The sequence below is a fragment of the Ursus americanus genome, chromosome 1, assembly GCF_024610735.1.
Source record: "Ursus americanus isolate L20-20 chromosome 1, mUrsAme1.1.p, whole genome shotgun sequence".
Lineage (NCBI taxonomy): Eukaryota > Metazoa > Chordata > Mammalia > Carnivora > Ursidae > Ursus > Ursus americanus.
This window is the reverse complement of record NC_142127.1, coordinates 78,611,779-78,636,224: the sequence shown is the minus strand read 5'-3', so window position 1 is coordinate 78,636,224 and position 24,446 is coordinate 78,611,779. Positions and strand designations below refer to the sequence as shown.

At 50.1% G+C, this 24,446-nt stretch overlaps 1 protein-coding gene and 1 long non-coding RNA gene across 5 annotated transcripts in view; one reads left to right on the top strand and one right to left on the bottom strand.

Moving 5' to 3' along the window:
- NRP2 (neuropilin 2) overlaps window positions 1-22,423 on the bottom strand; it is a 113,429-nt gene extending 91,006 nt beyond the window's left edge. For 2 of the 4 annotated variants that reach the window (XM_045806560.2, XM_045806561.2), the window contains exons 1-2: window positions 21,470-22,423; window positions 7,290-7,467 (exon numbers count right to left, since the gene is read on the bottom strand). In XM_045806560.2, the coding sequence (XP_045662516.1) occupies window positions 7,290-7,467; window positions 21,470-21,542 (251 nt within the window). In that variant the 5' untranslated portion in view covers window positions 21,543-22,423. The remainder of the gene's footprint in view (window positions 1-7,289; window positions 7,468-21,469) is intronic. The other 2 variants (XM_087862951.1, XM_045806559.2) reach the window with 1 other exon arrangement.
- On the top strand, window positions 4,221-11,542 carry LOC148110803 (uncharacterized). Its single transcript, XR_015724786.1, has 4 exons — window positions 4,221-4,435; window positions 4,664-4,719; window positions 10,239-10,501; window positions 10,867-11,542. It is a non-coding gene; the product is annotated as an uncharacterized LOC148110803 (long non-coding RNA).
- Window positions 22,424-24,446: the final 2,023 nt, after the last annotated feature.

Below are 24,446 nucleotides of genomic sequence, written 5' to 3'. Positions count from 1 at the left end.
TGTGAGGCCCTAGGTTTTATAATGAAGGTCGATTATGGAAGCTCTTTTCTAGAAGGAAAGACAAGGGCAGCTAATATGTATATATTTTTTGGGGGGGGTGATTTATCTAGGCAGAAGTAGAAGAATGGAATTAAATTATCTATTGAGTTTCTCTTAATCCAAAGGTTTCAATCCCCCTGGCATGAAAAAGGATAAAACAAAGAGGACATCTCATTTTCTATAGGACTCATGACTATAGGAAAATACACAAATAAATCCCTTTTTAAGAAAAATCTAATTGCTTTACTTGGTCTCTTTCCTTCTCCTCTATATCCCCTCCACACCCTGAGCTCCCACTGAATTTCTGAAGACAGACTCTCACCCAGTGTAATTAGCTGGGAGAATTACACACGGTTACATGGGGTAAGATGCTGGCCCTCTGGGACCTCTGGGTTCAGAGAAGGTGCCAGGGCTGAGAGGCAGAACAAGGGGATTGTGTATTAGAAAACCTCAAGTGATTTTCTCAATCAGGAGATAAAATGCATTGTTAGGAAGGACACGCACAGCAAGGCTTGCATTTGGAGAGCTGCGATTGCAACATCGCGTATTTAAAAACAAACTGCCAAAAATAACCGTTGTCCCAACTGCTCTTTAACCTTGGTAGGAGGAAGAGAGCAATCTGTGGTGTTTTTCCCACTTCTTCAGCAAGCGAACTTGCTGGGTGGAGTCCATGGTCAAGGCTGGTGAGCTGGGGTCGGCTGTCAGCGGAGCTGGAGCAGGACTGTCCCATTTTATTGCACCATGTACCTGCAGGGGGATCTGTTTCTGTCATTAGCAGGGTTGTTGCAATACAGAAGAATATTGCTGCTCATTGGCTCCTTGGGGGAATCAGAATATTTCTGTGGTTGGGCAGGCAGTAAATCTATAATAATGTCATGAGTAATCAACCTGAGGCTCTCTCCTGAGTGCAAGACACTCTCTTGAACCAGAGAACTTACACTCTGTTTCGATTTCCAGAGACTCAGGTGGACAGCAGCTGAAGCCATGCCTCCATTTGGGCAATGTGGCCTCCTGCTCTCTATTCTTAGGAAAGAGACATGTGTTCAGACAGAGTCCTGTGTAGGAGTAAACCGACAGTTGGAGCTTAATCCAGCGATACCTGGATCTTTCCAGGCCAAACCCCAGGTTCAGGCATTAAACTGGGGGTGGGGAGGAGTTGTCCCAGGACATGGGGTATGAAATTGTAGAGACCCTGGTCAGGGAGGGTGGGAGCAGCAAAGAGTCCTTAAAGTCTTTGTCCTTCCTGCTTCCTGACCACAGCCCCTCTCTAAGATGGTGGAATTTGCCCAGCCAGGAAACAAAATTCAATAGCATTGCTCAGGAACCTCTTTACCGAAAACAAGTTTTGTCAATCAGCAAGTCACAAGGATGGCCCTTCAATTACTGTGGTTCCCTAAAGCATCAAATTGTTTCCCCTTCTTGTCCTTGACGGGATGCTCTCTACCTGGACCACCAGAGATACATACACCCCCCTCACCCCGGTCTGGCTAACTTCTCTGGGATTGGTACAGGCATCACTTCTTCCAGGGAGCCTTCCCTGATCTCCAGTGCTGAGCCCACAGCATATCCTCAGTTGGCATGCCCAGTGCTGGGGGAGCCAATAGAGCATAAGAGTGAAGAGCACGGGTTGCAAAGCAGGGCATCCTGGCTTCAAATCCCTTCTCTGCCATTTCCATGAGCGAGACCTGGGGCCAGAAATTATTCTTTACGCCCAAGTTTCTTCATCTGTAAAACGGGAAGAGTAACAATGACTTCGCATTGTTTTGATTCAAGGATCAATGAGCTGATATATGTGAAGCACTCAGCAATGTGCTGGTCTCAGAGGCGATGCTCTAGGTATGGTGGCTTTCTCATCAATAACCACATATTTTTAAATTATTGTATTTTATTTTATGTTTTTAGAGAGTACGTGCGTGCGAAGGTGGGGGGGCAGCAGAGGGAGAGAGAAACAATTTTAAGCAGGCTCTACATTCAGAACAGAGCCCGACGTGGGACTTGATGTCAGGACCCTGAGATCATGACCTGAGCCAAAATCAAGAGTCAGATGCTTAACCGATGGAGCCACCCAGGCACCCCAATAACCATATTTTTTTACTTGCTCCCAAACTCTCAGTTCCACGAAGACGAAGAATACGATTTACTCATAACCGCATTCCCAATGCCGTCATCATGTGTGGTGCATAGTAGGTGTTTAGTAACTATGAATGAATGCATGGTTTGCTGCCATTTTGTTGGGGAAAGGCCAAGTCACAGAGAGCTTAGTGACCTCCATAAGCCCGTGTCTCACCCTCCTGCTCTCACTATATCACATCGCCAGATGGACGGATAGGGAAGACAGCTCCATCTGCTTCCAGTGTGGGTTCATGCCATGTTGACCTATGTCCTGCAACTCAAATGTAAACATACCACCAAAACAATCATGTGCATGCACCTGCTTAATACTCCAAGACCAGGTGGCCTGGGGGTAGAGAGATGAAATACGCAGTCCATGTCCTTCGAGAATTTACACACTCAGAGTACAACACTGACCACCCATAAACTAAAGGCAAGCCAGGAAACCAAGGCAGAACACAATGCTCTGGCAGTTCGGCATTGGGACCCGTAAAGGAGGACTGGAGGAATCAAGGAAACGGAAGGGAAGAAGGGGAAGTGGGCAGCTGGTCCCTATGGAGGGGACAGGGGGGCGGGTCCAAGCACGGGGCACTCACAGGGTCTCGTGCAGATATAAGGTTGTCTTTGGAGGGTGCTCACCGAGCACAGGAAATCACTGTTGGCTGGGTGGGGAGGGGCTAGATTATTGAGGTCTGGTCTGTTCCCTCTGTTGACTGTAGTCAATTTATCAACCTGGGAAGCTGCTACCTCTCTAAGATACCATCCCCTACTTTGGGAGAAATAGACACATCTAAGATTTAGAGAGCTCCTCTGGCCATAAATACAAGAGCACCTTGTGTATCCAGGACACTTAGCTAGAGGCCAAATACCCCTAACCCTCTGTGCACCGATGCTCTTCACACTCCGCCCCTGGGGGGTGTGCCCCAGAGCCCGCTCTTCCGTGAGCTTGGCCGACTGAAGCCGAGCACATATGCTGGCTCTGGGATTACACGGACTTGGGGCAGAGCCGAGACCCCAGAACCAGAACGTCCCAATGGACAGCAAGACCTCCAGAAGCAAAATCCGTACAACACAATAGAAGAGTAAAACAAGTAGAAGAGGAAGGCTCCAGGAGGCAGGCATGCACCTAACAGGAAGTGACAGCAAGAGTACTGATAGGAAAAAGTCGCAGACCTTCCCGTGACAAAGGACAGATGCTAACGCGGCTGCTAGTTCATGGTGCATCCACACACACGACGTGACAATCTTGCAAAGCACTTGTGACCAGTTTTGCAGGTGAGGAAACTGAGGCCTGGGAAGTGTAAAAGGTCAACAAAAACTCGACTCTCACCTATCTGATCCAAACTGGACATTACCCGGCCTCGGACACAAAAAGCGAAGTTTAAAATTAGAGGCCTGAATCATCAAGGAAAAGTCGACTCCCCTTACTACTGGTTCTGTTTAAGAAGGCAGGGAAGTGTGGCTCAGGATTTAGGATGTTCTTTATCAGAAATCCTTTCAAAACAGGACTTTGGAACTTTAAAGGAGTCGGTCTGAGGATCTAAACATTTCCCTGGGATGGAGCACCGTTCTCTTGAGGTCGATGAGATAACGCGGCGCGGAACGCACGCCTAAAACCATTCGTATAAACTTCGTGTGGGTTTTTTAGCCCAAGAAACGTTCTGTCAGGTCTTCCTAGTGGTTTGTGCACTTTGCGAAGCACGTTTTTCCAAGACACCCATCTGGAAATGACCAATTCTTAACAGGGCCCCGGCTCTCAGTTCTGCTTTGACTTGGGCCTCTGGGAGGGGAGGGAAGCCAGCCTGTGTGAGGACTCAGGAATAAGTTCTGTATCCTATGCAGGTGGGTGTTCTTAAAAAATGCATATATCTTAGATTTCAGAAATGGAAAAAGATTCCAGTCTGTGTACATATGTTTCCAAAGCCCCAGTGTCCCGCCTACTGCCGATGACTCAGGTGAAAAGCAGTAGTCCCCTCTTCCTCACCACAGGGAATGAGTGCTTCTCCCTGTTTGCTCAGAGGGCCCTGCGTCCTGCCCTTTGGTCCCTCGGCCACATCTACGTGGCCAAGTCACGGGGGCCTCTGGTTTCTGCCCACAGAGCCGCCTGCGGGTGGCTGGGGGTTTGGATTCCGGCTCACAGCCCAAGGGAGGAGTCGGAGAGCTCCCCACAGATGGTGGCGGCCTGGGACTGACTCAGGCAAAGCTGGGGCTGTGAGTGAAAGTTTCCAAGCAGACAGCGGGCTTAAATGGAACAAAATTAACAAGCGGCCGTTAAGAGGAAAAGGTCTGTCTGGGGTTTATTCTTCAGCGGGCTCCATCTTTGGGTTGTGGGTTTCAAGGCACAGAGAGCCAAGGGCCTAGGGGCCAACTCGGGCAGGCCTGCTCCTGGATCTCCGGGCAACCCCTGCTGTTATTCCCGCACACAGGAGCAGGGGGAGGTGCTGAGTGCGGCCCTTCCTCCACGGTGGGGCTGGCTTTTTCCTGGTGTTCTTACTCACTTTCCCTTCTGCAGGGGTGCTGCTGCTGCGCCCTGTCAAGAGGAGGACAGTGCAGGGCGGCCTTCTCTTGGTAAGCATCCATCCACACTATGGGCCTGGAGAGCCAAGTCCAATTCAAAACATGCACCGGAAATGAAAAGAGAAAGGAGTCTAATTCCTTTGGTAGTAAGTGCTTTCCAAACCCAGGAGCTCCCCTGGAAGGAAAAGGACAGAGGGCGAGAGAGGAGGAACCAGGCAGAACTTCGGACACTTCAATTAGGTTAATTGTTCCTCTCACCGGCAAGCGGTACAAGGCAGTGGGGGAGGAGAAGCTTGTTTATTCCAAATGCAAATAGCCGAGGAAGAATGTTAAAAATACCTTGCAGAGTGAGAGATTGAGAGAACCGGATGTGTCTTTCTAAATACAAAAATCAACAAGAATGACAGAGAAATGGGGAATGGAGGGGAAACGGGGGAGGGGGAGAGAATTAAGGACGAGGTTAAGTAGTGGAGGCTTGACCCCAGCAGAGCCTTTCTGACAACTTGGCACTGGGGAAAAGAGACCCCAGAAAGATTTTTTTCCTGACCTTCCTGACCTTTTCAGTTCAAACTAGAAGCATCCATGGGGCAGTGGGGAGAAAAACAGGAAGCTACTTAGTAAGGATGATAAACCAGAAGATAACCTGTAACTCGTCTGCTTCCCACTCCAAGTCCAGCAAGAGGCAACACCCTTGTCCCCTTTTGCTGCCAGAGACTCCAGCAACCTGAATTCTCTCCACCCCTGGGGCTGAGTCCTGTGTGGGGAAGGCAGACCCTGCGGCCCCAAACAGGGCAGGAGCATGTTTTCCTGGCCTTTCATACTCCCCAACATGTGTTAAGCCATGCTCACTAGCACCCTGAGTTTTTCCTTCCAAAAGCCATGCCTTCTTCTCCTGCCACTATGAATATACATAAGATGACCTCTTAGCAATTTCCCTGGGAGATTTGCTGGCATAAGCATAACAGAATTTGGCCCTCGACAGTCGACAGAGGTGCTTAGTCAAATTTCTCTGCGCTCAGACCCAAGCTCTCTGTGCATTACGCTTCAGTCTGTGCCAACCTTCCGCAGCCCAGCCAAAGGCACTAGGAGCAAGAACACCCAGTATAGGAGCTCTTCTAACAGAAACTCTTGCTGAAGTCCACAGCAGGGAATCAGCAAGCCTGAGATGCTTTACAAGTATATCAGGCTGTGTATTTAACTCAGACAAAGAGGAACTGATGAGTTACCCCATGTCATCCACTGAGTCAAGAGTAGAGCTGGGATTAGAAAATCTGTCTTATGACTCTTCATGACATGAGGCGGCCATCCCAGAAACCCTCTAGTTTTCAGTGCAGACTACCTCTTGCTAGGAGAAGAGCATTATGTAGGTGTCAAGCAGTCCTAGGAGGATAACAATGACATCAATTCACCACTCGCAGTCTAGCCCTGGTTAAAGGGGGCCCTGTCTCCTCCACGAGGAGGACAGCCTGGCCTGGAGGTAGGCCTGCTCCCTTGCACCTTTCTCGCCAGCTGGCCCTTTTATTAATTTTTCTGTACTTGCAACGCCTTGGTCACAAGGAATGTCCAGACTGTTTAGGAATCATAAATGGACACTGAACACCCAGCGGCACATCGTAGGGGCACATTTGGAAGAGGACGTGATCATCGGCAGATTCTTTTCTGCACAGAAAACTCGCACTATTGTTTCAATGCGCAAAGACTTTCAGATAGAGCCCACTAGCTGGTACAAAGCACATTCACATTCTTGACATTACATTGCTACCTGCTTCTCCACCTTAATTTAAGGGACCTTGGTGTCAAGAAGGTATTTCTAAAGCACTCACAGATGTCTAAATGCCCACTTGATATCTCCAAAGCCACACATTTCCAAGGTGGCAGGTCTGATGTTATGAGACCAGCTGAGCCTCCTCGGGTGACTGGCAAGCTCTCTGGGCTTCAGTTTTCTCATCTGCAAAATGTGAGTCCTGACCAACTTCCCAGGGCCATTGTGAGGACTGGATGGAGTGATATTTGTAAAGCAGTTAGAACGGTTCGGTGAAATAAATCCGTAACACCAGCTTTGAGACTCCAACCTGTGCAGCACAGGTAAAAAGAATCAAAGAGAATCTTAGACCTACCAGTGTAGACTCAGATTTTTAATTCTCTCTAAGGAAACCAGCTGCTGCTTCACAAAGTAATAGCCTGACCCTCCAGGGCTGGACGCAGAGGAAGTCTCCACTTGGGGATCTGGCCACTAGTTTATTAAGGAAGCCGGTGGGGTTTCTACATGTGGGGGCAGTGGTGGAAATGGGGAGATCTCCAAGGGGAAAGTAAACCCCAAAGTCAAGAGCTGGTATATTGCAGTCCGGCCCTGGCCCCTAGATGGAATTCTCCTCCACTACCCACTTTGAAGATAGGGTGCTTGTTCTCTACGCTTTTCACTCAAGAAGGCTCTTTCCTCCATACTGTGGGATCCCTTAGGCCTTTATTTCCCCTGAAAGAGAACATCATCTCGAGGTTTCCCTCTGGGGCCACTGTTTAGCAGGTGAGTTAGGGGCGCTGCCATTAGGTGGCAGAAGTGGCAGGAACTGGGGGCGGTGGGTGGGAGTGTGTGTCTCACGGGTGCACAATCAGGCGCTTACTTGCAGTCGTGCTTCTCAATTTCGAAGTGAGGGTTGAAGTTGAGGACAATCTTCTGGTTGGGTTCAGGGGCGTAAACAATCCACTCGCAGTTCTGGTGGGATGGGTAATCCTGGGGGTAACCTGGGGAGGTGATATAGCCAGCGTCTTTGGAATTCAAACGACCTCCACAGGGTGAGTCTGAAAGAGAAGGCAAAGAACCCAAAGAACTTCAAATATGCTACAGCCTCTTTTTTTTCCCCCTTCCCTGTTTCTCTTCCCTACCAGTGGCTGATTAAAACTGTTTTACAGACCTTTTATGGCAGTCCAGAAGACTAACCTACTTACTCATTCAGTGGAAGAGATTATTTCAGCTCATCCCCCGCCACTCACCCAACACACACACACACACACACACACACACACACACAGAGATGCGTGTGCAATCACACACACTCCCTAAATTAAAATATTCCAGAAAATGATCATAAATATTCCCAATTACATGGTCTGAGATGAAACGAACAAGAGAGCTGCAAACATAACACGCCGCCTGCCTCTTCTTGTTTCCTCTCCTTGGCCCATCTTCTTCTTGTTCAAACCTCTCCTCTCTATCTTTATCTCATAAATCCTTCATGTCATTCGGTGTCTCCCAGCCCAGCCCAGGCAGCCAGAAGTAACGGCTCCGGGAACTGACAATAGTGGTTTTGTGGTGCCGACCCACAAGCGAGCCTGGTAACAATTACATGTGATGTGGAGGAAACATTTTCAGCTTTGGGCCAGAATAGGCCCTGGAGGGTGATTTTAGCTGCTGCTGCTTCTTCTTCTTCTTCTTCTTCTTCTTCTTCTTCTTTTTTTAAGAAAGAAAAAGCAAAAACCCCAAACATTTAATTCCACATCCACCACAAATTTGATTTATTATTTCATTATACACTAAGTGGAAAAAATCTGCATTGCAGAATTCACTGGCTCTGACCTCAGAGCTTCGACAAAAGTGCTTTGTGTTTTTCCCTTGCTTCCTACCCGCCGTCCCTCCTGCCTCGTCACCACCACCAGAGTGTGCTGCTGCTTTGTCCCACAGCAGCCGGCCATTTAAAAGGCCAGGCAGAAGGGTAGCTGCCCCCCCCCCCTGCCCAGCAGTGCCTGGCTGGGGGTAAACAGCTTCATGTGGGCCAGGAGGCAAGGGGCGACTTCAAAGGCAGAAAAGGTGGGCGATGACATTTGAAGAATCTCATATATTTGGGAGTGAAGTTCTGTAATCCCCAGGAGGGGTTCCTGGGAAATGGGGGGTTTTGCTTAATACCACGGGAGAACAGAGGACGGGAAGGCACCAGAGACCTGGAAATATTCAGAAGCCTCCCGGAGACCTTCCTGAGACGTGTGCCTCTCTTAGCATCAATCACGATTTAATATCGCCATCTGCATGGAGCAGCATGGGCCCGTGAATTATGTATCACGGCTCAGCAGCCACCGTACAGGACGGGGTCTTTCTCCTGTGCTCGCTCTTTGAGGGAAAGGGTCATGCATTTTTTAACTCTACAGGTGCACTTGACTATTCCCCATGTCTGTTGGCATTACCGTCTTCCAGACCTCTGCTTTAGATTACCAGCCTGACAGGCTTTAAATGCATAAAAGATGGGCATGCCGCACAGTGGTGCTTGGGACACACAAATCCACGCAAGTAGCCTTTTAGGCATCGTGCCTCCAAGAGCTCAAACTGTGCCGTGTTGAACTGCCCAGATTCTAATGGATTCAGGTTCCATTTCCTACTGGGTGGAAGACAAAAGCAGGCCATTTCCTCTGGCTAGCAGAGACCACATCATCCTCTAACTAATGACCCTGCACCCTCCCCAGTCCAGCAGGACAATGGGCCAAGCCCTCCCGCAGACAGAGAGGGGGCCCTCGGAGGCCAGGGACCGCCCATTCCTCTCGCAGCCAATCCCCGCAGGCTTGCCCACACCACTGCCATGCTGGGCGCCCGGCACCTTCAGCAAGTCGCACTGCGGCCCGTTGGTGCTGGCTCATTCATGTGAAATCGGGCTGAGAAGGAACCTCTGAGAAAGCAGAGGTGTGGGGACTTAGATCACCAGCTGCTCTTACCAGGCTAGCGGGAGAGGGGATTTTCTCCCTGCCAGCTGTTTTGCTGAAAACTGCAGCCCTGACGCATACTCGCCCCCAAACCACACTGTTCGCCTTGGAACTCATCAGAGGCGCTCTGAGCTGAGCTCCTGTTCAGTAATTGTGATGGTTTCTACATCATCCACACTCTCTCCCTCCTTCTCCCACCCTTGCTCTCCTTCGCTCCAGCCACTCCCAAAAAGGAGAACTTCTCCTCCCTCACCGCCCCCCCACCAAGTTCAAGCTTTTAGGAATCAGACCAGGCACACACAATCAGCAATAAAGACAGGAAACTTCCTCACAGGAAGGTTTCATTTCTCATCCACACCAGGAGTAATCACTTCCCCACTCAAAAAAATTTGAAACTATATATAATTCATAGCTGATAGTCTGTATTTTCCACAGTAAAAACTTAACGGAAAGAAAAAGGAGTAACTCATTTCTTTTTTTTTTTTCTGTCCTTTATCTGAAAAAAATCGAGGCACTTTATTAAAATTTTTGAAAACTCATTAAAACATCTGCTTTGCTTTGGTGTAGTTAACCCCTTCGGTACCCAAGCATATTAAACTCACATTCTTGTTCGGATGGCACTCACACGCAGAAGCACACGCTCTCATAGATACGGAGCAGACGTTGGGTCCATACACATATTAGAAAGTCACACTTCAGCCCCGTACACACTTTCACACCCGCTTATAAAATATCACACACATCCAGCAAGATAAATACTACAATTTCTTCCTCTATTTTTCTTGGAGAGAACTGAATCCTTGAAAGATTATCAGTAAAACGTGTAAAGAAAACACACTTAATCCTTCTACACCTCTTCTCAATCATTGATATTTCATTTCCAGGTTTGGGGACCCTTCATTTCTTGAACACAAACACGCCCGCACTAGAAATGAGCTAGACTTTCTTCTGAAGAGCTCTACCCTCCCTTACTTTGGAGGCCCGTCTTGTGTCCCAGAAGGAACAGCATAAATGCTCTCTGTCCTGTGTCGGAGGAGTCCAGCCGAGCCAAAAGAGAGTTGAACTCGAGGGCAAACCCCTTTAGGCCAGTCTCCACATACAGAAGGGAAGCTGACCCAGTCGAAGCTGGAGCTACTGAGCCTGTTGGGTGAGTTGACATGGGATTTCTTTCTCCAACTATTTTGTGAATACCTTTCACCCGGGGCAAATTCATTTCCCAAAGAGAAGCAGGCAAACCCAGGCCTGGGTTTTCTCCTACATCTGGAGGGCAGCCTGAGGGATGAGCCAGCTCAGGCCAGATAAAGACCTCTCGGAGGCCCAAGAATAAAAGGATTAAAGTGACACCTCGAGACCTAATTGGAAAGAAAGAGAATAATAAGTCCTAAAGTCACAAAGGTCTGATTCTTCCCCCATGGTGAGTATTTCGGTGTTTTTATTTGACATGTGCAATGTCAAATTATTTCTGACATTTGTATCTTTCTGTCTCTCTGTCTCTTTTTTCCCCCTCCTCAGGTGCCCTTGTTTTGCCGGTGGCCAAAGCACCATCTGATGCTGCCCAGAGGTAACCTGGCTCTGGATCAAGTCAAGTGATTCTGCGTCCGCCCACTTACAGTTCTGCGGCACTTTGCCAGCTTCAGAAGGAACTCACCCTTCTACAGAACCAATTGAAGACCAACCACTAGTTCCTGGGTACTATCTGATTTTTAGGAAGTAACGAGAAGTAAAAGAAAATCTGTTTAAAAGTCTGCTCTGCCTTCAACCGGAGTTGTTTTAAAGGAACCCTGTATGGCCCGAACTTGACACTAATAATCACTGAAAGGAAGCCCTGACTGCTGTGGATACGTTTAAATATCAGAATTACAATGGCTCACTCCAGGCCAGGCAGAGGCACCAGGTGACACCGGGCAGCAGCAAAAGAACAGTCCCATCCCTGGGCTTAGCTGAACTGAAGGAAAAAGTCCTTGGCCGCAGCAGGGACATTTAGGACTGGCTGAACGTGGGACTGGAGAGTCAGGCCTTTGTCAGAGGTGGGGCTGGGATAAGCCGACCGAGTTTCTAGGAAGGGGGTGGGGTGATCCCATAGTAGCAAGAAGAGGGCAGTGGATTCTTCACTCGCTGACCTTCCCAGGTCTCAGCTTCCTACTCTGTTATTCAATGAGTGGATTAAACCAAGTGTGTAGTTTTCAAACTTCTTCTCAGCAGTGTTTGTTTTCTCTTTGAACAAAACTCTACCCAGAACTCCGATGCCCAAAGCAGGTAGAAGCGGAGCTCTCTTGGGTACAGGAGGTGGGGCGGCGAGAAGGGGTGTAGAGTCGGGGCCCCTTAGTTCCCTTGTCTCCTCTGCCAGGTTTTGGGGAGCACAGTCTGAAACCCACTGAACTAGACCTCAGTTCCCTTATTACTTTAAAATGACTTGTAGGGACACCTGGGTGGCTCAGTTGGTTAAACGTCTGCCTTCGGCTCAGGTCATGATCCTGGAGTCCAGGGACTGAGTCCTGCATGGGGCTGCTTCTCCCTCTGACCTTCCCCCCTCTCGTGGTCTCTCTCTGTCTTTCAAATAAATAAAATCTTTAAAAAGTTTTTAAAAAAATTCCTCGTGAAAGAGAAGGAGTAGGATTAGAAGACATCTATTTCTTGTACATCCCTGAGCGTCATGCGGAGAAGAGCAGTTGGTCTCATTCTCCCTAAAAATAATAGACTTTATTTCCTCTATAATTTATCCTTTATCCACAGCATAATCCCATCCTGTTCCTCTTTCCAAAGCAGTGCTTTCATTTCATTATTAGCAGCAAAGCAAAGAAGCAGTTCCACTTAAAAAGAGAGAGGGTTGTCACCTTGCCACTTCATTAGCAAGAAACCTTGTCTTCAACATGGTCTCACCACTGGCAAGCTGTGTGGCCTTGGGTAAGTCAGGAAGCACCTCTGAGACTTTGTTGTCTCATCCGTAAAATGCGAGGAGTGATTCTAAAAGTCAGTCCCAGTCCTTAAATTCAAGGCCTATATAATGGGGGGGGGGGGATCCTATAGCTATTACCCATAGATTGTCTCCCCTCCTGGAGAACAAGACGTTTATTCAAGGTGTTACTCCTGTTTCATCTGTCTGGTAAGCCTTGAAACAACCTCTAGGATTTTTCCAATGAACATGCCTGTCTTGCATTATGGAGAGTTCAAATGTCTTTTAATCACATTAGTCCTACTGACGTGAGTTTCTTTCCTTAACCGAGTCTGTAGCTGCATATTTATAAATATTGTGGATACGTAGTTCTATGTGTGAGCATGTGAGCAACACTGATGCATAAAAAGGAAGACCCAGAAGTTTCTTCAAATCCCTTGCCTGAATCATCTAAGTCCTCTGCTCAGGGTGTTAACCAAATTCTGCTCACTAACCCCGGATAAGCTGCTTTTTAAGAGTTATTTCTGTGAGCTGAGGCTGGATTTTGTTTTATTCAAAGCGAATTCTGTCTGTCACAAGACAGTCTCATAAAATCTGTATCTTGGCTTAAGCTGGGAAGAAATGAGCCAATCCATCAGCCCAGGAATGCGGCTGTTTGACCACTTCCTAAGGCAACTGGGAAGGGATGCAATCTATTCAATTTATGGGGCGGGTGGCAGTGAATGATGGACTCCTGAAGGCCCAGCAAATGGAAATCCCTGTGAACTTTTGCAGTGATAAAGTTCAAAATCTGAATAAAAGAACCTCTGGGAGGGCAGGAAGGAGGGGAAGAGAGGGCGGGAGGGGAAGGCAGCACAGAAGCATGGAGAAAGGAGTAAGGAACCAGGCAAGCTCCCTCTTCGAAAACACCTGCAATGGATTCACCGAGGACAGAACCGGGAATTGGGTCTGGAAATGGGACCTTTGGAAAATCATTTCCCTTTAATCTGGATTCTAAAAATGAACCTTCCTTTAATTGTGAAAAACGTAAGTTTGATGTGATTACCTCCTCTGACCTTGAATCATGCCACCTGTGGTAACCTTGTTATTTGTCATCTTATATCATAAACAAATGCAATTCCAATAGGGCAGCCAATATAATATCATTAGTTTATATTTATGTCCACTCTTTTCCAGCCCTCATTGCAAATGCAATTTTGATGCCATTGATGAGAGATCTGGGATTACAATTCCTGCCCATTTCAATAGACATTTGGGGGAGGAAATAGAGGAAGAATAATTTTGAGGTCTCTCCAAAAACCAAAGGAGAAAAAAGAGGTAATATAATTTTTTTTTTCATTTATTTTGATTAACTGAACCGAAGGCTTATGCTGAAACATCAGGGGCTCCCCATCGGTTAGTGAATGAAATCCAAACCCTTTGGCCTAGCCATGGGGCCTTGCATTTAGCCTAATGAATCATTTCTGACCTTATTGCAATTATATCCCTCCACACATTCTAAACTGCAGCTTCTGAGTGTTCTCCAAATAAACCCAGTGTCCATTTCTCTGCTCTCATCTTCCCCTGATATCCCTTTCCAGCTCCAAAGCCCATCCATCCTCTCAGTGTAGGCTCACATGCCACCTCTGCCCCCACCGCCCGGGGTCTCCCACACCAAGAGTACTCGTCCAGCCTCCGTATCGCAAACCTCCGAGACCCAAGCTCTTTAACGTCTTCTAAGGTGTGCGAAGGCTCGGGACAGCCTTATGCATTCCGCTGGGCCATGAAGCCTGGGAGCAGGACTCCTTGGTCATTCATCTTTGGGGAACTTTATAGGATCAAACCCAGAGCCTTGCTCAAAAGTCAGGCTCAGTAAGGTTCGATGAGTTCATCAATTACTGGTTGACTAACATAACACCCACAGTAGCACTAGCTAGCACAAACTCTGACTGTTCCCTCCTTAGTACTGCCCTTCCTTCCCAACCCGCAGCTACTATTAAATGCGAAGAATTTTCAGTGGTGAACTGAGAGTTTCAGTTAACATGTTTGGGATCATGATACCTGTCATAAGTCAAGGTTGAGTTATGTGAGCCAGGTCTCCAAAGACACTCTAAACTCCAGAGAATAATGATGCAGTTCAAAGGATATTTACATTTTAATCCTAGTGATGGTAAAAATAATTTATCTGAGGATTTCTTCGCCCCCTCCCACTTCCCCCCCCAAAGGTGACTTCTAGGTATTTGTTATCAGTAGCACCAGGAAGATGCACAGTACTTCATCACTAAACTGCTTGCTGGTAATCGATGATCTCTTCTCTCTACCTATCCCTCCCCATCTCCCTTCCCCTGGCCTCCAATATGCCTTTGGGGCACATCTGTTTTATTTTTCCCCTTTATCAAAAACGATTATTATTACTACCGCTTGGCCCAGTAGTTTGCAATTCCCTTTATCTTCTTCGCTGAAAGACTGGCCAGAGCCCAGATCATCGGTTCTCGGGATCTTTGGAGGCAGTGAGGAGTCACTGGATCTGCGCATGAAGCTGGCCAGCAGCCCCATCCACTGTGGCTACTGGGGAGAGCTTTCCTTTCGTTATTCCCAGCCTCTTCCCTTTTTCCTGGATTAGATCATGACTCTTTGATGAAGACCCAGAGGGAACCGGGATTATTAAGAGTCTTGCTGGGTAAAAGCTATTTTGTCTTTATGATGACTTTCTTGAGTTCAGCTGCTGAGGGGCCTTCATGCCAGAGAAGTTATCGCATATTCGGGGGAGCACCTTCGGCACATGCTCCCTGCTGAGCACGCTTGCAGTGATGAAGGATGGAAGAGGAGAAAAGAAAGGAAAGGGGGAGAGATTAAAAAAAAAAACAAACCTAAGTGGAGCCGAGAACACCGACAGCAGAAGAACAAGGAGAGAAAACGAATGCAACGAGGAGATGGAAATCTAAGATGGAAATCCAGCAAAGAATATTGCTCTCTGAAGATCAGTGTGCCAAGAGACCATCCGAAGCTTATAAAACACAGACAAACGTTCCGTGGGGTAAGAGCTGAGGATGATGATTATTTACTTATTACAAAAACTCATATAAGTCACATAGACTTATCACAATGGTTATAATCTACTTCCTACGTTCATGAGATACGGTTAACCTCACTGAAGCTCTTCGAAGATAAATGCCTACAGAATCGGACCAAACAGTACTCTATGTAATCTGCCGTAGCACCAAAACCGCATGGGGTAGGTATGACTGTCAAACACACTTTACAAATAAAGAAACTGAGGTACGGAGAGATGAAGTGTCCTGGACCACAGAGCTGGCAAATGGCTGAACTGGATTTTCAACCTAGGCAGTCTGGCTTCAATGCTCTAGAAACTGGGAAGCCCAAGGCAGGGCTCCCCCAAACTTCCATGTGACAAACTTATTTAGTGGCATTTAGGGAAAGACAAATGTTTTGCCCGTGTAGAAAACTGCCTTTGCTCTTTCCGTGCCAGTAATCTGTCTTCATGAACAATGAGAGATGTGTTCAAGGCTGGGGTGTGGGGAGGGCTGGAAGCACTTAGCATCTTCTCCCCTCCCTGCACGCACTGGCACCCTGCTTCTGTCATCCTGGCCCTCTTTCCTGTGTACCGGAAACCAAGGTGTGTCTTTGGGGGAGGGAGGGTGGTGTGGATAGGATGTTCAGGTCTGAAACCACGTGTGACAACACTGAGGGGTTTTTTTGCTGGCAACTCCCATTTCTCTCCTTTCGCCTCAACCCCACGCATCCCTACCCTAAATGCCACATTGTTATTGTTCCACTGGATAGGAGCAGCATTTTCAGAAATGGGGGATTTATTTTTATAGCACAGCTGGTCTGCCAAAGGTCACATAATTTGGCAACGTTCCCAGTGGTTAAAAATTAATTTCTTCTTATTAATACGACCAAGGTCCCATAGGATCGGAGCTCAGCCTTATCTAAACTTGACAGCTTCCTAAACCTTCAGAAGATGCTTTCTCCTGGAGGGCCAGCCACGCTACAAGGCCACTGTGTCCAGGAATCCAGCCTCACTGAATCCTGTTAGGTAATGAAACCATTAAGTCCCTCGGCCATTTCTCATCAAGGCAGATAAAGCTTTGCAAAAGACTGTAGGCTCTCTAGGACAAACATAGGCAATATCTTCCAGGAATGGGTTAATTAACAAAAAAAAAAAAAATTCCTTACCTGGAAGGAAAGGTACAAAGATTACCTTCTGGGGATCAAACTCTGAGTCTGGCACTCAAGAAAGGGTGCCTCAAAGATCATACAGTGGCAAATAATGGTGAGGATAAAATACTTCAGATATGTTCATGACAACAGAAACTACTGCCCAGATGTCACGTTTCAAGTCCTTTCTCAACAGTGGAAGAAATGAAAAGGTATCATGCTTCTGCTCCAACTTCTGAAAAAGGAAAATCTCATCTCTATTTCCTAGTCTCTCCCAGCTGGACTTTTGGGGAATACATTCTGCAAACCCTTCCCAATAAACCTGGCTCTGAATTCTATCAACCACGAAGTGTCCCAAACTCTGATCACCCAAAGTCAGCTCATTTCTCTCGATTACTTTAATGAGCAGTTGAATGAAATGAATATCACCAGGCAGGGGCCTCAGAATCATGGAGCCAATGGTGTTTCTCCCCACAGATGCCCCCAGACCCCTCCCAGCCGTTGTTTACATTCATGTCTCATTGCATATGAATTGGCATTTGGACTCCTCTAACTTTTCCTATACTAAGGAAGATAGGAGCTGACCTCTCCGGTTGCAGAATGTGGACTTAACATTCAACAGCAGGGGATGAGAGCCATTCCGTAGACGGCAGGAGTCCTATCTAGATATAGCCTGGGGTTCCAGTCACTGCAGACTTCCAACCTTACATTTTGCCAGTTGGGTGCTCTGTGACTTAATCGGAGGGCTCCGCAGAATGACATCAAAGTCCAAACCTGCAGTGCTGTCTGGGCATTCGCAATCCTACCAGGCACCTCTTGGACAAGAAGGTGCTTGCCTGGAGCACTCATGGGGAGCTCTCCTCTTTCCACTGTTTTGCACTGTGTGCTCTGTTGGCAACTGGTAACAGCTTCACTATCTCCAGTGGCTGCTTATGGGGTAAAGTTTACCCGGCACGCACTGAATGTGGGCATGAGACCAGTCCCCAGAGCCTAGAGCAGGCTGTCTGTGTACAATCTAGGAGTTCAGAGTTTTGCTTGCAAATCATTTCACCTGCTCACAGTCATCCCGCATTTTGGGGAGAGGGGATAAAAAAGAAAGCCTTAGCAAGTGCCTAGAATGTCACTGCTTCTAAGATTTGTTTGAACCCAGACCTGTCTCCCACAGACAATTTACACCTCTTATCTGATCATCCACTCCAGACCCAAGGTTGATTGACCGCGTCTGCCTGTGTCCATGGCAATGGTGTTTAAACCCAAGCGTAGATCAAAGCTCTGGGAGCGGGGTGGGTGTGGGAGGGAAGGTTGTTGGTTATAGGGTCGGGTTCTTTCGGCCGCAAGTGGCATGTCCTGGAGGTGGAGACATTGGGGCTGGGAGTTGCCACCATCTGAAGAAACCCATTGTCAGGGCCTGAATAATTTCCTGAGCAAACCCAAGCCCCCCCCCCCCCCCCTTAACTCTAGCAAAGGGGAGATTCGAGGCCAGGCACTGACGATCAGTGGCTAGCGCCAGGGGGCTCTCCTCTCAGTCTGAAGCCTGAGGCGGAGGGAGGGCGGCGAGCCCTGAGCACGCGCCAGTAAACCCGAGCGTGGATCCCCTCCCCTTTCAGAGAAATTCAACCGGAGCCGCAGAAGCTGCGACACGGATGAGCCGGATCCCCTAAGCTTGCCAGGAAAGCTGATTCCCACCCCACCCCCACGGTTCCCAGAGGAGAGACCGGTTCATTCCACCGCCCCCCCCCCACGCCAGCCCCTGGACAATGGCTCTGCTCTGCGGGTGCCCCCCACCCAGCCCCCGGGCGCCTGGGACCCGGTAGGAAAAACTGCGGTGCAGTCAGCCCAAGGCAAAGGGTGGGGGCAGCCGTTTAATCACAGCTCGCCTCGCCTCCATTAACTCGTGTTGATATTAAAAAGAAATCAATCAGTGAAAATGAAGCATTGGCCGTGAATATTTCTCTTTCTCACGTGGAAAAGCAAGGAGCAAGGCGGCGGGGGAGGGGAGGCGGACCGCGGGCGACTGCAGAGGTTTCTCCCAAGCGGAGAACCGCAGCGGCGACTTAACTTCCTGGCAGTGGACAGCATGGAGGAAATGCCGCAAGCCTCTCCCTGGGGGTGTCCTTAGTCAGGAGGAGGAGGGGACAAGGCTGGAGTTGTTGGAGGCGGCCAACTTCTCCTAGGCTTGAGCCTTGCTTTTGCTTTCGCTGGGAATATTTTTGCCTAATAGAATGTTTATGGATCGTTCGGCTCTGTTTCTGCTGCGTAGCCCAAACAAATCGATGCGGTGTTAGAGACGGCGCTGAGGGGTGGGGCAGGCTGGGGGGCCACCACGTCCCCACCACGTCCCCACCACGTGGATGCCCGCGCGCCGCGTGCTCTTCACCTGCTCAGGCGCACCGGCGGGCGCTGGGCGCTGCTAGAGGCGGTGCAAGTTGCGCGAATTCCCGAGGCTAGAGCTGGCTCCTTTCCGCCCCTCGCCGCCCTCGGTTCTGAAATCCCACCCTGACTTCCCGCCACCCAGTTTGGCCAGCGCTCGGATGCCCAGCTCAGCCGCCCTGGGCCTCAGCCCCTCGGAGCCGGCCCTCCAGGCGCGGCGGGGGGAATTCAGCGCACAGCCGAGCGCCGGAGACAGGAGGGGGCGCTCAGGGCAGGGCCCGCGGGGCGGCCGCGAGCCCCGGAACCCAGGCGGGAGGGAGGCAGGCAGGCAGGCAGGCAGGCGGCGGGGCAGGGAGTGGAGGAGCCTGGTGCGCGCAGCCCATGCGGCCTCCCTGCCGCCCGCCAGTCCGAGAGGCTGCCGCCGCGGCCACAGGGTTGCTCAGTCGCTCCCTCTCCTGCACCTTCCGCCCTTCCTTTCCCCTGCCTCCTTCTCTGAACGGGTTCCCGCCACCGCTGCCGCCGGCTGGGCTCGGCCCCCTCCCGGCAGGCGCGAACGGGTGACTCAGAGGTCTAGTAGGGCCTCGCCCTTTGCCACCCGCTGCCAGCTCCCCGGGTGCCAGTCGGGTGCTCCGACGGGAAGCCCGAGCTCCCCGCGGTTTGCGATCGCCTTTTCGAGGGGCTGGAGAATACCCACCCAGGGCGGGTCCCAGCTCCGCGTCCCACAAGGAGGTCCCACCCCGGGTGCCAGGCTGCCTGCGGCGTCGTAGTGGGTGACCTGCCCCGCGCCTCTGGGTTTCTCTAGAAGTGACGCAGCGCGGCCCGGGGCTAGGGTGGGAGGGGGCTCTGCGGAGAGCGCGAAAGGCAGGTGGCGGAGCGGGAGTGGGTTCGAGCGGGTGTCGCACACACACGTACACTCCGCGCAGCGCTCGGGGACAGATGTGCGAACATCTGGGGTAGGAGATGGCCCCTGAGTCTTCACGACCCCTCCCGCTCCGCAAAGCACACGGAACCTGAAGTTGTGCGTGTGTGTGTGTGTGTGTGTGTGTGTGTGAGCGCGCGTGTGTGTGTATGTGAGCGCGCGCGCCGGTGTGTGCCCCAGTGTGCGCGCGCTCGCCGGGGCCTACTAGAGTCCGTGCCCGAATACATAATATACCGTGGGCATCTTCACCGTGTGCGCGCGCGCGCGCACACACACACAGACACAGAGACACAGAGAATTACACAAACATACATAATTTATGCAGCATCTAGTTCTGTGGGAGGTAATTTAATTTCGCTTCAAGCTGGGAACTTAGAATTAAGGCAAGAGGGGGTGGGAAGACACAGGAAATCTCCCCAAGTGAGACCCGCGCCCATCTCTTTGATACGATTTGCAGCTGCCCTGAAGACCAGCTATGGAAAGGAGGAGCCGCCAACGTGTGGATTTGGATAGCAAAGGCATTCCTCAGTCTTTCTTCTCCTCAAATAAACAAGCTTAAATGGGGTGTGTTGGCGGTGAGAGCCAGAGCACCAGGCGCACGGATCCCCCTTTGGGCTCCCACAGGACCCCCTAGGCCGCTGTGATGGAGGGGAGGTGCCCAGGAAGCCGCAAGGGGTTAGCCCTACTGCTGCCGCAGCGGTAGCCTTCTTAGTGCCTTCCGGTAAGGGCACTTCAGGAAGGCTTTATCTCCTCTTTCTCTTTTCCCTGTTTCCTCCATAGATGGCTTCCCCAGTCACCTGTGGCAGCTTCCAAGAGTTTTGTCAGATTCCCGACACTGTTCTTAGAGGGGAGAGAGGCTCACTCTGGAGAGTGGTGTGGGGAAGGAAGGACAAGCCCCACTGGATTCCCTGCACCCAGAAATCCCTTCTCAGGCCGTGTGCCCCTTGCCAGCCCTCCTCCCAGCTGCCAAATGCTGGGCCTTGCAGTCCTTATCTCTGCAGTCTGTCCACACACCCTTTTTGGCAGTGGTTGAGAACAAATTCCACTCAAAAGTTTCTAACCACTTCAGAAGAGTAAGAGACCTTCGAAGGCCATGCAGTTTGTTTTATCTAATAATAATTTTTAAAAGAACATGATTTACTTTCCCAGAAAACACATGGATGCAGGAAAGAGATCGGGGACGACCAGCCGCCTTGGTTGCCAGCAGTGCCCAGCGCCAAGCCCCTAGCTCAGCTGCAGGCCAACTTGCTCCATCAGCCTGCGCCCTATGATTTTGAGGCGTATCCACACATTCTTCAAAGAATCCACAGCATTGGAAAACCAAAACTAGACTCTTGTGTTTCCCAAGCCCTTCAGTTAACATTGCTCAGTGTAGCTAAGTGGAGAGAATGCAAATGATTTATATTTCACTGGCTAGGTTGAAGAAACTCAAGGGAGATGTGTTCTGCTTCAAGACAGGGGGGAAGAAAATCCCCCAAACTGTAATGCAAAGGCTTTGTAGTATTTTTAAACCTTTGATTCAGTCCATATGTGACATCTGAACACCGCCAAATTCTGTCTATGTTTCAAAACACACACACACACACTCCTAGCAAGAGAGAAAAGTTGGGTTTTAGGAGCGGTGGTGGTGTAGGGAGGGCCGGCTGGGATCTCTCTTCAAACTATTTAGTATAGAAGGAGCCTCCTATGCCATTCCATGGGGCCCGTATAAGCCGTTGCTTTTAAAGGGAAAAGCGTGTTGAAATGAACAGAAAAAACTTTCAGGGGCTTACCTGGTTGGCCTCTCACTTCGTGTCCTGAAAAGTAGAGAGCTAAGAAAACCCAGGTGAGAGGAAACATATCCATTTTGGAGAAGGAGGCTTTCTCCAGGGCTGGATTTGTAGATTTCTTGTATAATTTTAAGTCTTTGTGTTTTTCTCTCTCTTACGTTCTTCCTTACAGCGTCTTCTGCAAAGGTTTCTAATGGTCAGTGTTTCCCTCCTGGGTCCTGGCGGCCCGTCTTCTCCTTTATTCCTGCTGGAGTCTCACCTCACTAAGAGGAGGGTGGCTCTTGAAATCAGCAAAGCGGGAGCAAGCTGGGAAGAGGGGACGGGTTTCCTCTCTTAAAAACAAAACGCATCTATGTCCTCTCCAGTTCCTCAAAGTATCATTTTCTTTATCCTACAACATCACGAAGATTTCCCGAAAGCCAAGCGTAAAAAAAAAAAATAATAATAATAGTAAAAAGAAAAGCCCAGACTTGCCTCGGGCATCACACGGTCCCCAGGCAGCTGTGTAATCTCAGAGGCGTAAACTGACACACATCCCCCGGCACCCGGGACCAACACGCGGGCGGAGGCAGCCACCGCCGGACGGCCGGAGTGGCAGGCGGCCGCCCAGCTCTTGCCCTCGCCGGGTTCCCCTAGCGGGAGCCTCCCCAATGACTACACCCGCTCGGCCAGCCTGAAGAGGGGAGTCAGAGGAAAGAAGCTGCGGCGGCGGCGGCTGCGGCTGCTGTTGCTGCTGCTGCTGCCGGCGGGGCGGCGGCGGCTGGGATCGCCTGGGAGTGAGCGAGCCCCTCTCCGAGTTCGCTCGCGCCCGCCCTCACCTCCACCTCGCCCAGCGCCTCGCCGAGGTCTGCGCGTCTGAGGATGTGCCGGGGGCGGGCTGCGGGCTGGTGCCTCGCTCGCCTTCTCTGCTTTCCCTCCGGCTCCCCCCAGCCTTTTCAGGCCGAGCAGCATGTGGATGTCAGAGCCGCGGCAGAGCTATCCGATTACGCGCCGGCTCAGGGCCCGCCCCTTCTGTGTTCCTGATTAAAGAGGCAGCCGCGGAGACGCGCGGCGCACACTTCAGCGCCGCGGCACCCGGCTCGGGCGGGGCGGCGGCGGCTCCCCCCACCCGCCCCCAGCCGCGGCCCGATCAAAGTTGAGGCTGCTCCCATCCAGCCGGTCCTCTCCCACCCAGTCGCTCCTCTCCCACTAGCACCTCCCGCCCACCCCAGGCACCTCCGCGCCTGGCTGCGCCCGGCCGCCCGTGCGCAATGCCCGGGAGAGGGAGCGCCCCGGGGCACCTCCGGGGCGCACTGCCCTTGGCCGCGTCGTCCCCGCCCGCGGGAGACTCTGCAGGAAATGGGGGAAATCCCTGTCCCCCACCACCATCACCACCAAATTCCCGGGCTCCGAGGCCACACACGTAGAAGCCAGCACAATGCCACGCGCAATGGCGTTACAAGAGGAGTTGGGTGGCGTACGGTGTTTGGTGTAGGGAACCAGGCGGCAGCTCAGCCATGCGTTCGCACAAGCAGCAGTGCGTGGCGGCGACACACACGGTCAGCTCCGGCTGAATACAACCCCAAACACTCGTGCGTTTACTACTCAGGTCCTTTGTTGTGTCCCAAACATACTCCTCTCCTCTCTGGGTAAGGATTTAGTTCTTCCGACGCACCTAACTTGTAACTATCACAAGAGAGACTTTCTGCAAAGAATTTCTTCAGGTAATTAAATTGGATTCCCCACCCCACCCCACCCCGCCGCCAATCGTCCCCAAAAGTACGTGTATGTGAAGGCTTCTCCTCAAAATGCTACTCTAACTACTTCTATTCACCTTTTCCCCATGGAAATGTGGTCACAGCGCGCAGAGAAAGAAAACAGCATTATGCCAACTATTTTTAAATGGAGGTGTGAAAACTGTTTAGAGGGAGTTGTAAGCTAACAGCTGGGGAAACACTTGTATCTTTGTTTCTGAGGATGGCTTTGTGGATTCCAAACTGTCTTGCTTCACCAAGCACCTATTACTACATTATCATAAAGACTCTAACAAGAACCGTCTAAATAACACTCTGCATATACCCTCTCTACCACTCTGCAGATTAAGAAAAATAAAGTTTCGGTGACAAGAAGCACACACACATCTGACTCTCCCATTTATTTCTTTGCTTGTACTTGTGGATTCTCCTGGGTGGTTTTCCTCCTTATCTGGACTTGCCATTAGCTTTGTTTATCACTTTTAGTGTTTGAAAAATCTGTAACTCCCACTTAACTGTTATTTACACTGAGATAACCAAAACAAAATTGAATCAGAAGTGATTTGCAAATAGTTGAGCCAAGCCATGGAGGGATTTTACAGTGCTGTGTAAATCCACGGGCCACATATCACACTGTTAATCTTAGATGCCTGGTTTGAAAGGGCATTTAACAGAGGCCTAGTGAGTTCTTCCAGGGAGCAGATCCCCTGGCTGGCCTAAAGGCTACCTTTCATTCCTTTCTTCCCCCACCCCCACCCCCCCTCTTCCTTTTTGCCTTCCTTCTTTCCTTGACTTGAGAGTACATCCGCATTATTAAAAACTCCAGATTTACTCCCCCCCCCCCCGTTTAAACATCAACTATAAAGAAAGACCACTCCCCAGTACTTAATGGGATAAAGAGGCAGTCTGGATTTTGAACCTTCAGCAGAGATCCCGGCTTCTATCATTGCCAAGATACTCACCTAAGGACAACTAACACCACTATCTCTAGAGACACAGCCTGTATAAAGAAAGTCATTTAGTATCACCTCCCCCCACGAATCACCAGGTGTGCCAAGCCATTCATGCTAGCAAGTGCCCCACATGGAAGAATTCTGTTTCTGAGAACTTTACAGCCAGAGTTTAGGTGAATGGCACAGGGAAAAGGAGAGAGAGAGAAAAGGTAAACTGAAACCCATTAGGAAGCCATAAGAATGGCAACTCTGGCCTCCTGCTCTTGGGGTCTTAGGATTCGGGGTCCCCCTCAG